Source organism: Salmo salar, chromosome 15 (genome assembly GCF_965601325.2).
Source record: "Salmo salar chromosome 15, fSalSal1, whole genome shotgun sequence".
NCBI classification, from domain to species: domain Eukaryota; kingdom Metazoa; phylum Chordata; class Actinopteri; order Salmoniformes; family Salmonidae; genus Salmo; species Salmo salar.
Window position 1 is genome coordinate 70,270,638 of NC_138305.1, and position 13,630 is coordinate 70,284,267.

General features: G+C 42.1%; 1 protein-coding gene across 2 annotated transcripts in view; it reads right to left on the reverse strand.

Annotated features, from left to right (window-relative positions):
* Window positions 1-13,630, reverse strand: part of LOC106571967 (uncharacterized) — a 78,731-nt gene that overhangs the window by 48,310 nt on the left and 16,791 nt on the right. For both annotated transcript variants that reach the window (XM_082961999.1, XM_045695934.2), the window contains exon 2: window positions 1,830-1,894. In XM_082961999.1, the coding sequence (XP_082818125.1) occupies window positions 1,830-1,884 (55 nt within the window). In that variant the 5' untranslated portion in view covers window positions 1,885-1,894. The remainder of the gene's footprint in view (window positions 1-1,829; window positions 1,895-13,630) is intronic.

Sequence of the window (13,630 nt, forward strand, 5' to 3'; positions counted from 1 at the left end):
ACCACTATCCAAATGCGCTACTGTTTTTCAGCCATGGCCTGCAAAGTCATCATTCAACGTTCTGGCGCCTTCTGAGAGCCTATGGGAGCGTTAGAAAATGTCACGTTTAGCCAGAGATCCCCTGTTTTGGATAGAGATGATCAAGAAGGCCAAGAAATAGTCAGAGAGAGCGCTTCCTGTTTGGAATCTTCTCAGGTTTTGGCCTGCCAAATGAGTTCTGTTATACTCACAGACACCATTCAAACAGTTTTAGAAACTTCAGGGTGTTTTCTATGCATATTCTAGTTATTGGGCAGGAGTAGTAACCAGATTAAATCGGGTACATTTTTTATCCGGCCGTGCAAATACTGCCCCCTATCCCCAACAGGTTAACCTCTCTGGGGTATGCCAACAGCCAGTGAAATAGCAGAGCGCCAAATTCAAAACAACAAAAATCTCATAATTCAAATTTCTCACATATACAAGTAGTATAGACCATTTTAAAGATACACTTCTCGTTAATCCAACCACAGTCTCCGATTTCAAAAAGGCTTTACGGCGAAAGCATACCATTAGATTATGTTAGGACAGCACCTAGACAAGAAAAACCACACAGCCATTTTCCAAGCAAGGAGAGGCGTCACAAAAACCAGAAATACAGCTAAAATTAACCACTTACCTTTGATGATCTTCATCAGATGGCACTCATAGGACTTCATGTTACACAATACATGTATGTTTTGCTCAATAAAGTAAATTTTTATATCCAAAAACCCCATTTTACATTGGCGTGTAATGTTCAGAAATGTTTTGCCTCAAACTTCCGGTGAATGAGCACATCAATTTACAGAAATACTCATCATAAACGTTGATAAAATATACAAGTGTTATGCACAGAATTAAAAATACACTTCTCGTTAAAGGTCATTGCAGGCAGATTAGAAGTCAGTGCATTATGTATGTGATCTAGACTGGGTGCGCTCTATTCCTGGCAGGCTGATCAGATTCAATAGCAGCCTCAGAGACTAATAAGCCATGATGCTGCCTAGTAGGCTGTCTAAAAAGAGCCTTACATATGAAATAGCCTGCAAGGCAGCATCCTGATTTATCAGCCTCTGAGGCTGAAATGTAATCTGATCAGCCTGTCAGGAATGGAGCTTACCAACTGTAAATGTAAATATTATCCACAAAACATGAAGTGTTCCTTATAATTATACACATATCAGTTATATAAGCTAACAAACAGCATAGATAACTTGCTTGATTGTTAGCTAGGTAGCTAACAAGACTAACTAACTATCTCACAAGACTAGCCAAGTTATGTGTTGTTCCTTGCTGTGGTCTTGGGGGGCGTCACGCAGACTGGGAGACATGACTGCCTCTCAGGCATTGTTCAAGGCTTAAATGCCCCACAATGCGATCAACGCTGCCACAGGGCTTCTTCATGAAGTGGTTATCGTGCATCTGAACAAATCAATGGATGATGCGTGGTACTTTTATCTTGTGATCTCAACAAAACAACTTGTTATGTTGTGATCATGAAATAAATAAGTTATGAGCGACATAACGCGGGATAATTTTTTTAATTCATATGTCCTCTCTGGACTTCAAATGTGGGTGCTCGAAGCACGGTAGGAGGCATTTTGAGAAACACCCACTGTGTGAGAGTGAAGTCTTGCTTCTTGCTCACCTCAATATCTGCTGTCTTGCTCATGGCAACGTCATTGCCCTGAGTCTACCATTTAATATGACCGAAAATATATAATCTCAGTCCAATCACATCATTTGAACATCTAATGGTCATACCATTCCAATAAAACTAAAAGGGGGAGGAAAGAGAAAGGTCATACCTGTATCAGTGCCAGTGAGGTCATGGATCTCATTGATATCCATAAAGCCCTCCATGGAAGACAAACTGTCAAATCAAGATAGAAAAATGCATGTCAAATGTTATCCAATCTACCAGAAATGCTGTTGATTTAATTGAAGTACATTTACAAATTGAAAGACTTGTGAGAGCCTGACCTGAAGGAAGGAGTGTGCCGACATGGCCATACTCGTATTCATAATCATATTCGTAAATTAACAGTCGGATCGGATAATACGAGCAATCGGGGAAAACAATTAAGTGTTTAAATGCCTATGTTGATGGAAAAATGCACATTCTCCCTGCAAAAACGCTGCAGATTACGGTAGGAACAGCATGCACAGGGGTAGGTGTGTGTCTGTCCTCAACCTGCAGCAGGCAGCCAAGTTTGCTGTCACTTAGAATGCCCACCTGCGTTGACTTTTTCTACCTACCCTTTCCTTGCTTGTTAGATATTATGCACATTGATAGTAAACATCCTTGCCATGTGATCTATCATAGTAGCAGACAGCAGCAATCTAAATGACCAGACTGAAAACACGCGAGGAAAACTGATTGGGTGAAATTATGAAGGGAACGGACAGAGAAATACAGTTTCACTCTATCCAATCAGAGCAGCAGGATCAACATACAGCCCAACATTCTCTTTACAGATAGCCAATTGTGTTATTTAGACCACATAGAACCTCGCACATGACTGACTGGAGAAAGATACGAGCTGGCACCCCCCCAAAAAATGGTTTTCAATCACGGATAATTACACACAAAATATTCTGATCATAATTGTATCCAGAATATTGCCCATATACGTTACAATACTAGTTCTGTCCAACTACTCGGCACACCCCTACTGAAGAGACATCCCTCACTTTGAATTAATGCAGGAAATCTACATTTGCCCCACAGTTGTCATCTGTAGTTCAACAGCAGACAGTGCTGAACCAGTCAAATGTTAATAATGTAATCGAGACTACAGAACAAGTTCAGGGAAAAAATAAAAGCCTACAACACAACGCAAATAGGCAGACTTTATTTCACTCTTTATTCCCGTTGACTTGGAAGGGGGGGGAACATAACAGACAGTTTGTCACTACAAAGGTTAGCTCTGGTCCAGGGTGTTAGTGCGGTTTACTAACAATGAGCCTATCTGAGCCTATAAAAATAGAATGAATCACTGTTCTATACTGAACAAAAATATAAAACTCAACATGCAACAATTTCAAAGATTTTACTGAGTTACAGTTCATATAAAGGAAATCACTCAAATGAAATAAATTCATTAGGCCCTAATCTATGGATTTCACATGACTGGGAATACAGACATGCATCTGTTGGTCACAGATCCCTTTAAAAAAAGGTAGATTGTGGATTAGAAAACCAGTCAGTATCTGGTGTGACCACCATCTGCCTCATGCAGCTCGACATCTCCTTCGCATAGAGTTAATCAGGGTGTTGATTGTGGCCTGTGGAATTTTGCGCCCGTCCTCTTCAATGAATGTGCAAAGTTACTGGATATTTTCAGGAACTGGAACACGCTGTCGTACACGTCGACTCATTAAACCCAAACATGCTCAATGGGTGATGTGTGGTGAGTACGCAGGCCATGGAAGAACTGCGACATTTTCAGCTTCCAGGAATTGTGTACAGATCCTTACGACATAAGGCCGTTCATTATCATGCCGAAACATGAGGTAATGGCGACTGATGAATGGTACAACAATGGGCTTCAGGATCTCATCACAGTAGCTGTGCATTCAAAATGACCATCGATAACATGCAATTGTGTTAGTTGCCCGTAGCTTATGCCTGCCCATACCATAACCGCACCATGGGCCACTCTGTTTACAACGTTGATATCAGCAAACCCGCTCGCCCACACGACGCCATACACATGGTCTGCGATAGTGAGGCTGATTGGACGTACTGCCACATTCTCTAAAACGGTGTTTGAGGCGGCTACAGCTCTGGTGGACATTCCTGCAGTCAGCATGCCAATTGCAAATGTGGCATTGTGTTGTGACAAAATTGCACATATTAGAGTGGCCTTTTATTGGCTCCAGCACAAAGTGCACCTGTGTAATGATCATGCTGTTTAATCAGCTTTTTGACATGCAACACCTGTCCGGTGGATGGATTATATTGGCAAAGGAGAAATGCTCACTAACAGAGATGTAAACAAATTTGTGCACAAAATTTCAGAGATATTTCTGGAAAATTTCAGGGATAATTTATTTCAGCTCATGAAACATGAGACCAACACTTTACATGCTGCGTTTAGATTTTTGTTCAGTGTAGTTTAGTTCTATGCCTGAGCCTCCCAGAGCCCTTGACCAGAGCTATACAAAGGCCACATTTGAATTCAAAATAAGACGAAAATAAAATTCAGGCATCGAGCTAGTAGACAACACTATAAGCTCTATGGCAAGTTATGAATAGAAAAAGACAGGAATTGGATGTTCATTTCCCCATGTCCATAACATTTAATTCACACAGAATATTTCTGGTAAAGGAGCATTCCTCCCTCATTCATGCATCCCATAGAGAAAAGGTGAATTTCTAGCAAGATTTACTGCTTACTACAAGAGGCATGTAAAAGTTAGATACACTACCTGCTTGTCGAACATCTCATTCCAAAATCATGGGCATTAATATGGAGTTGGTCTCCCCCTTTGCTTCTATAACAGCCACCAGTCCTCTGGGAAGGATTTCCACTAGATGTTGTAACATTGATGCAGGGACTTGCTTCTAATCAGCCACAAGAGCATTGGTGAGGTAGGGCACTGATGTTGGGCGCTTAGGCCTGGCTCACAGTCGGCGTCCCAATTCATCCCAAAAGTGTTCGATGGGGTTGAGGTCAGAGCTCTGTGCAGGCCAGTCAAATTCTTCCACACCAAATCTCTGAAATTGTATGGACCTCGCTTTGTGCACAGGAGCCTCGTCATGCTGAAGCAGGAAAGGGTCATCCCCAAACTGTTGCCACAAAGTTGGAAGCAAAGAATTGTCTAGAATGTGCTGTAGCGTTGACTTCACTTCACTGGAACTAAGGGGCCTGGCTCAAACCATGAAAAACAGCCCCAGACCATTATTTGTCCTCCACCAAACTTTCAGCTGGCATTGGGGCAGGTAGTGTTCTCCTGGATCCACCAAACCCAGATTTGTCCATCAGACTGACAAATGGTGACGCGGGATTCATCACTCCAAAGAACGCGTTTTTCCGCTGCTCCAGAGTCCAATGGCGGCGAGCTTTACACCACTCCAGTCGATGCTTGGCATTGCGCATGGTGATCTTAGGCTTGTGTGCAGCTGCTCGGCAATGGAAACCCATTTTAAGAAGCTCCCGACGAACAGTTCTTGTGCTGACATTGCTTCTAAATGCAGTTTGGAACTCAGTAGTGAGTGTTGCGTCGGAGGACAGACAATTTCTATGCTCTACAACACTTGGCGGTCCCGTTCTGTGGCCTACCACTTCACGGTTGAGCAGTTGTTTCTCCTAGACATTTCCACTTCACAAAAACAGCACTTACAGTTGACCGGGGCAGCTCTAGCAGGGCAGAAATTTGACGAACTGACTTGGAAAGGTGGCATCCTATGATGGTGCCACGTTGAAAGTCACTGGGCGCTGGGATCAAATCTGGGACTGTAGTGACGCCCCAAGCACTGCCTTAGACCGCTGTGCCACTAGGGAGGCCCAAAAGTATGCTGTTTTAAACAAAAATCTAGATACCCTCCACACCTAGCGAGGTAGCTAACAAGCTAGCAAGTTCATGGAATGTTTGCACTAACTTTAGCTAATAGCTCATTTACGTTTACATTTTAGTCATTTAGCAGACACTCTTATCCAGTGCATATACACTACCGTTCAAAACTTTGGGGTCACTTAGAAATGTCCTTGTTTTCCATGAAAACATACATGAAATCTGTTGCAAAATGAATAGGACATATAGTCAAGACGTTGACAAGGTTATAAATAATGATTTTTAATTTAAATAATAATTGTGTCTTTCAAACTTTGCTTTCATCAAAAATCCTCCATTTGCAGCAATTACAGCCTTGCAGACCTTTGGCATTCTAGTTGTCAATTTGTTGAGGAAAACTAGAGATTTCACCCCATGCTTCCTGAAGCACCTCCCACAAGTTGGACTGGTTTGATGGGCACACTACCATACGGTCAAGCTGCTCCCAGAACAGCTCAATAGAGTTGAGATCTGGTGACTGTGCTGGCCACTCCATTATAGACAGAATACCAGCTGACTGCTTCTTCCCTAAATAGTTCATGCATAGTTTGGAGCTGTGTTTTGGGTCATTGTACAGTTGAAGGAGGAAATTGGCTCCAATTAAGCGCCGTCCACAGGGTATGGCATGGCGTTGCAAAATGGAGTGAAAGCCTTCCTTCTTCAAGATCCCTTTAACCTTGAACAAATCTCCCACTTTACCACCACCAGAGCACCCCCCAGACCATCACTTTGCCTCCACCATGCTTGACAGATGGCATCAAGCACTCATCCATCATCTTTTCATTTTTTCTGAATCTCACGAATGTTCTTCTTTGTGATCCGAACACCTCAAACTTAGAATTGTTTGTCCATAACACTTTTTCCCAATCATCCACTTTCCAGTGTCTGTGTTCTTTTCCCCATCTTAATCTTTTCTTTTTATTGGCCAGTCTGAGATATGGCTTTTTCTTTGCAACTCTGGCTAGAAGGCCAGCATCCCGTAGTCGCCTCTTCACTGTTGACGTTGAGACTGGTGTTTTGCGGGTACTATTTAATGAAGCTGCCAGTTGAGGGACTTGTGAGGCATCTGTTTTTCAAACTAGACACTAATATACTTGTCCTCTTGTTCAGTTGTGCACCGGGAGACCCCACTCCTCTTTCTATTCTGATTGGAGCCAGTTTGCGCTGTTCTGTGAAGAGAGTAGTACACAGCGTTGTACGAGATCTTCAGGTTCTTGGCAATTTCTCGCATTGAATAGCCTTCATTTCTCAGAACAAGAATAGACTGACGCGTTTCAGAATAAAGTTATTTGTTTCTGGCCATTTTGAGCCTGTAAACGAACACACAAATGCTGATGCTCCAGATACTCAACTAGTCTAAAGAAGGCAAGTTTTAATGCTTCTTTAAATCAGGACAACTATTTTCAGCTGTGCTAAAATAATTGCAAAAGGGTTTTCTAATGATCAATTAGCCTTTTATAATGATAAACTTGGATTAGCTAACGCAACATGCCATTGGAACACAGGACTGATGGTTGCTGATATCCCCCCCCCCCCCCAAAAAAAATAAAATTAATAAAATTAAATTAAAAAAAATCAGCTGTTACAGCTACAACAGTCATTTACAACATTAACAATGTCTACACTGTATTTCTGATCAATTTTATGTTCTTTTAATGGCCAAAATAATAGCTTTTCTTTCAAAAACAAGGACATTTCTAAGTAACCCCAAACTTTTGAACGGCAGTGTATAAAAACTCACCAAATAAAGAAACGTCCTCTCACTGTCAACTGCGTTTATTTTCAGCAAACTTAACATGTGTAAATACTTGTGTGAACATAACAAGATTCAACAACTGAGACATAAGCTGAACAAGTTCCACAGACATGTGACTAACAGAAATGGAATAATGTGTCCCTGAACAAAGGGGGGGTCAAAATCAAAAGTCAGTATCTGGTGTGGCCACCAGCTGCATTAAGTACTTCAGTGCATCTCATCCTCATGGACTACACCAGATTTGCCAGTTCTTGCTGTGAGATGTTACCCCACTCTTCCACCAAGGCACCTGCAAGTTCCCAGACATTTCTGGGGGGAATGGCCCTAGCCCTCACCCTCCAATCGAACAGGTCCCAGACGTGCTCAATGGGATTGAGATCTGGGCTCTTCACTGGCTATGGCAGAACACTGACATTCCTGTCTTGCAGGAAATCACGCACAGAACGAGCAGTATGGCTGGTGGCATTGTCATGCTGGAGGGTCATGTCAGGATGAGCCTGCAGGAAGGGTACCACGAGGGAGGAGGATGTCTTCCCTGTAACGCACAGCGTTGTGATTGCCTGCAATGACAACAAGCTCAGTCCAATGATGCTGTGACACACTACCCCAGACGATGACGGACCCTCCACCTCCAAATCGATTCCGCTCCAGAGTACAGGCCTCGGTGTAACGCTAATTCCTTCGTCGATGAACGCGAATCTGGCCATCACCCCTGGTGAGACAAAACCGCGACTCGTCAGAGAAGAGCACTTTTTGCCAGTCCTTTCTGGTCCAGCGACGGTGGGTTTGTGCCCATAGGTGACGTTGTTGCCGGTAATGTCTGGTGAGGACCTGCCTTACAACAGGCCTACAAGCCCTCAGTCCAGCCTCTCCCAGCCTATTGCGGAAAGTCTGAGCACTGATGGAGGGATTGTGCGTTCCTGGTGTAACACAGGCAGTTGTTGCCATCCTGTACCTGTCCCGCAGGTGTGATGTTCGGATGTACCGATCCTGCGCAGGTGTTGTTACACGTGGTCTGCCACTGCGAGGACGAGCAGCTGTCCGTCCTGTCTCCCTGTAGCACTGTCTTAGGCGTCTCACAGTACGGACATTGCAATTTATTGCCCTGGCCACATCTGCAGTCCTCATGCCTCCTTGCAGCATCCCTAAGGCACATTCACGCAGATGAGCAGGGACCCTGGGCATCTTTCTTTTGGTGTTTTTTAGAGTCAGTAGAAAGGCCTCTTTAGTGTCCTACGTTTTCATAACTGTGACCTTAATTGCCTACCGTCTGTAAGCTGTTAGTGGCTTAACAACCATTCCACAGGTGCATGTTCATTAATTGTTTATGGTTCATTGAACAAGCATGGGAAACAGTTTTTAAACCCTTTACAATGAAGATCTGTGAAGTTATTTGGATTTTTATGAATTATCTTTGAAAGATAGGGTTCTGAAAAAGGGACGTTTCTTTTTTGCTGAGTATTTATATTTTTTCATACTGGTCCTCGTAGGAATCAAACCCACAACCCTGGTGATGCAAGCGCAAAGCTCTACCTACTGAACCACATGGGACTTGAAGGAGAAGTTCTTTTTTTTACAACGAAATCTCTATTATTTATGTAAATGGCATGTTATAGAAGGGTCCAGATACCTTTATGATTTTACTTGTTTGAGAAACTTACCCCAAAAGAGCAAATCACTTCATCATCCTAGTTGTGTGTTATGGGGGCCACGAAAAAAAAACATTAACCAAGGTTAAGAAACAAAACAAATATGTCCTTTTAAAAACAGCAAAGCTCTCAGTATAGTTATGCAGGTCTTCAGTTGTTGTACACATGATATTGTGTCATTCTGAACTTTATCCGTTTCCCCTATCCAGCTGTTCCATTCTCCTTGTAGCCTGCTGCTACAGGTAACTGCCAAAATAAAGGAAACACCTACATAAAGTTGTCTTAATAGCGCATTGGGACACCACTAGCCGCCACAACAGCTTCAATACGCCTTGGCATAGATTCTACAAGTGTCTGGAATGTCATGTGTGGAAGCACCCCAAGCTTTCATATACTTTGTATATTTGATTTGACCTCATTTACTCAAGTGTTTCCTTTATTTTTGGCAGTTACTTGTAGAATGGACGGAGAGGTATTGCTCGAGTCGCAACAGAATGGAATACAACGTTGCAGATAAAAGTTCAGAATGACAATTTCATGTGTACAACATCTAAAGACCGACATCACAATACTGGGAGCTTTGCCGTTTCTAAAAAGGACATATTTGGGTGTTTTTGGAGTCTTAGTTCATGTTTTTTGGGGGGCCTCATACTACACAATCGTTTTCCACCATTCATTTTCTCTTTTGTGAATTTGAGAAACACTTCAAATAAGGGCTGTTTTTTGTGTAGGCTTACCCTGGCGTGACATTTTCATAACCGTGTAAATCTCTCTCCAACAAGGTGACTTTTATAAATATATTTGCCTGTATTTACCCCCCAAAAATGAAATGCTAATTAGCTGCTAATGTAGCTATCATACAGAACTACAAATGCCCGTCTCAAGCTTCACGTCTCTCAACAGTGTCATGATGATTTGGATGACACTGACGAATCGAGGCAAAGGTAAACATCTCTGGATTAACTAATTCATAAATTGACTAAAGTTGTTTAAATTGACAATTCTGTGAACTGTCTTGGACAAGTTTTCAATTGAAAATGCCTGTTATCTAGGTAGCTTGCTCAGGGTTAGCAACATTAGCCTGGCTAGATGGCTACATTAGCCGTTTATTTGTCTAACCCTTTAAATGCATGAGAAATTCAGAAAAAAACTGTTTAGCTTTCTTTGGCTTTTATAAACCAACAGTTTAGCTTGCTAGTGAACTAGCTAGCTAACTTAGATGGTGAAGCTAGGGCTAGGTGTTCTTGATAATAATGTTTGTTTGTGTCTGTGGGTGAGGGGTAGGTAGCCTACTTCAAGTACAGTACTACCCTAGCTAGCTGTATTATTTTAGTCTGGCTTTTTGAGGGGTTTCAGAGATAGAGATTTAGAGGCTAATCAGTCTCAGGGCAACAGTGTTCTTACTTTACTGCTAGAAAACATGGATATGTTTGCTGTTACCCTCTGGACAGCAGATTATTAGTATAGCTAGTAGGCAAGGTTATGTAACATTATTTAGTCCTAGCTGCTATGGTGGGTTTTAATTTAATTGATATTCACACGTTTGTTTTTGAGGTACAATTAATGTCATGTTATTGATGCCAAATTGCTATCCTTATTTGCACCTTCTGTATTCCAGAACCAATGGGTGTGCCTGAGTTATCACATATCAACTAAGTAAGCGGTTTCAACGTGTAACACTATTCTCCTGCTTTGGTCTGATTCAGTAATTGCAGGAAGTCCTGAAGAGCAGGAGTCTGTGAAGGGTTTTGTTCCAGCCCAGCTCTAACACCAACTTAAATAATCAACATGCCGAATCACAGTGATAGGCTATAATTTGTAATCAGGTATGGGCTGGAACAAAAGCTTATTAACACTCCTGCCATTCAAATCTGGAGCTGTCCATCTGTTTAAGTCATGATTCTGTACTCTGGGTACAATTGGGCAGGGGGTTATTGATATACAGTGCCTTGAGAAAGTATTCATACCCCTTGACTTATTTAACATTTTGTTGTGTTACAGCCTGAATTCAAAATTGATTAAAAATAAATGCATTCTCACCCATCTACACACAATACCCCATAATGACATAAATCTCTCATTTACATAAGTATTCACACCCGATTCAATATGTTAGAATCACCTTTGGCAGCGATTACAGCTGTGAGTCTTTCTGGGTAAGTCTCTAAAGCTGTCCACACCTGGATTGTGCAACATTTGCCCATTATTCTCCTCAAAATTCTTCATGCGCTGTCAAATTGTTTGTTGATCATTGCTAGACAGCCATTTTCAGATCTTGCCATAGATTTAAGAAGATTTAAGTAAAAAATTTAACTAGGCCACTCATTCAATGTTATCTTTATAAGCAACGACAGTGTATGTTTGGCCTTGTGTTTTAGGTTATTGTCCTGCTGAAAGGTGAATGTCTCTCAGTGTCTGTTGGAAAGCAGACAAACAGGTATTCCTCTAGGATTTTGCCTGTGCTTAGCTCTACTTCGTTTCTTTTTATCCCCCCAAAAAACTCCCAAGTCCTTGCCGATGACAAGCATACCCATAACATGATGCAGCCACTACCATGCTTGAAAATATGAAGAGCGGTACTCAGTGTTTTTTTGTGTTGGACTTGTCCCAAACATAACACTTTGTATTCCGGACTTAAAGTACATTTCTTTGCCACATTTTTTGCCGTTTTAATTTAGTGCCTTACTGCAAACAGGATGCATGTTTTGGAATATTGTTATTCTGTACAGGCTTCCTTCTTTCCACTGTGTCAATTAGATTAGTATTGTGGAGTAACTATACTGAACAAAAATGCCACATTAAAGATTCCAGTTACAGTTCATTTGGCCCTAATCTACGGATTTCACGACTGGGCAGGGGCGCCAATCAGAATGAGTTTTTCCCCACAAAAGGGCTTTATTACAGACACCCCCCCCTCAGACGATCCCGCAAGTGAAGAAGCCAGATGTGGAGGTCCTGGGCTGGCGTGGTAACACGTGGTCTGCGGTTGTGAGGCCGTACTGCCAAAATCTCTAAAATGATGAAGGCGGCTTATGGTAAACAAATTCAAACTCAATTCTCTGGCAACAGCTCTGGTGGACATTCCTGCAGTCAGCATGACAATTGCATGCTCCCTAAAAACTTGAGACTGTAGCATTGTGTTGTGTGACAAAACTGCACATTTTAGAGTGGCCTTTGTTGTCCCCAGCACAAGGTGCACCTGGGTAATGATCATGCTGTTTAATCAGCTTCTTGATATGCCCCACCTGTCAGGTGGATGAATTATCTTGCAAAGGATAAAATGCTCACTTACAGGGATGTAAACAAATTTGTTCACAACATTTGTGCATATGGAAAATGTCTGGGAACTTTTATTTCAGCTCATGAAACATGGGACCAACACTTTTCATGTTGTGTTTATATTTTTGTTCTGTGTACAATGTTGTTGATCCAACCTTCGTTTTCTATCTCAGCCATTAAACTTTGTAACTGTTTTAAAGTCACCATTGGCCTCATGGTGAAATCCCAGAGCGGTTTCCTTCCTCTCCAGCAACTGAGTTAAGAAGAACGCCTGTATCCTTGTAGTGACTGGGTGTATTGACACCCCATCCAAAGTGTAATTAATAACTTCACCATGCTCAAAGGGATATTCAATGTCTGCTCAACTGAGGGACCTTACAGATAATTGTATGTGTGGGGTACAGAGATGAGGTAATCATTCAAAATCATGTTAACCACCATTATTGCACACAGAGTGAGTCCATGCAACTTATGTGACTTGTTAAACACATTTCTACTCCTGAACTTATTTAGGCGTGTAAACACTTTCTGAAGGCACTGTATAATGCATGCTCCACTCTCAAGTTGAACTTTAACTTGTTGACTGATGCCATGGCGAGCAGGTCGAACCAGAAGCCAAGGCAGCACAGGTCCACAGTACATCTGCCCTGTCTGTCAGGTGAGTAGTATTGGTTGGTATTGTATGTGCCTTTAGGTTCCTTTCCATGTGTAGGCTATTGTACTGGCCTGTGTGGTACAGTCTTTCATATGTGGAGCAGTTTGTTGCATCGTATTACTTAGTTTATCACTTGTGTCAACTTTGATTTCAATCTAAGCCACAGATTGTTATCTTCCACCATTTTGTACTTGACCTTTAGAAGTGCAGACCCAAAGACATCCAAGCAGCACTTTGAGAGCAAGCATCCAATGGTCCCAGTACTGGTTGCTGTGCAGGCCTAAGTGACCACACACACTCAAATGGACATACAGCTGGGGTAAGATTCTTCCATCATTCACACAGTAGACATAGTGTAAACCACCATGTTGTCAACAAAATGCTCTCCTCAATGCTTAAGTTGTATTGTCTATGGCTCAATTTGTAGAAATGCTGTGATCACTCATCGTCTTTAATATTGTGATTCACAGACACACGAAGACCACGATTTAAAATGCTGCAACAGATGGAATAACGCAGCGGGACGGGCCAGATATTTATGACAACCTAAAAGGGGTGCAGAAGCACACCAGCACCCCATTTTATGTGTATTCCATAGCCAACCATCTCTTTAACTACACCTTATTCCACACTATGCCTTCTATGCCCCATGTTCCCTCAACTTCAGGCACTTTGGAACTCTCCATCTTATCTCTATAAACCCACCCTACC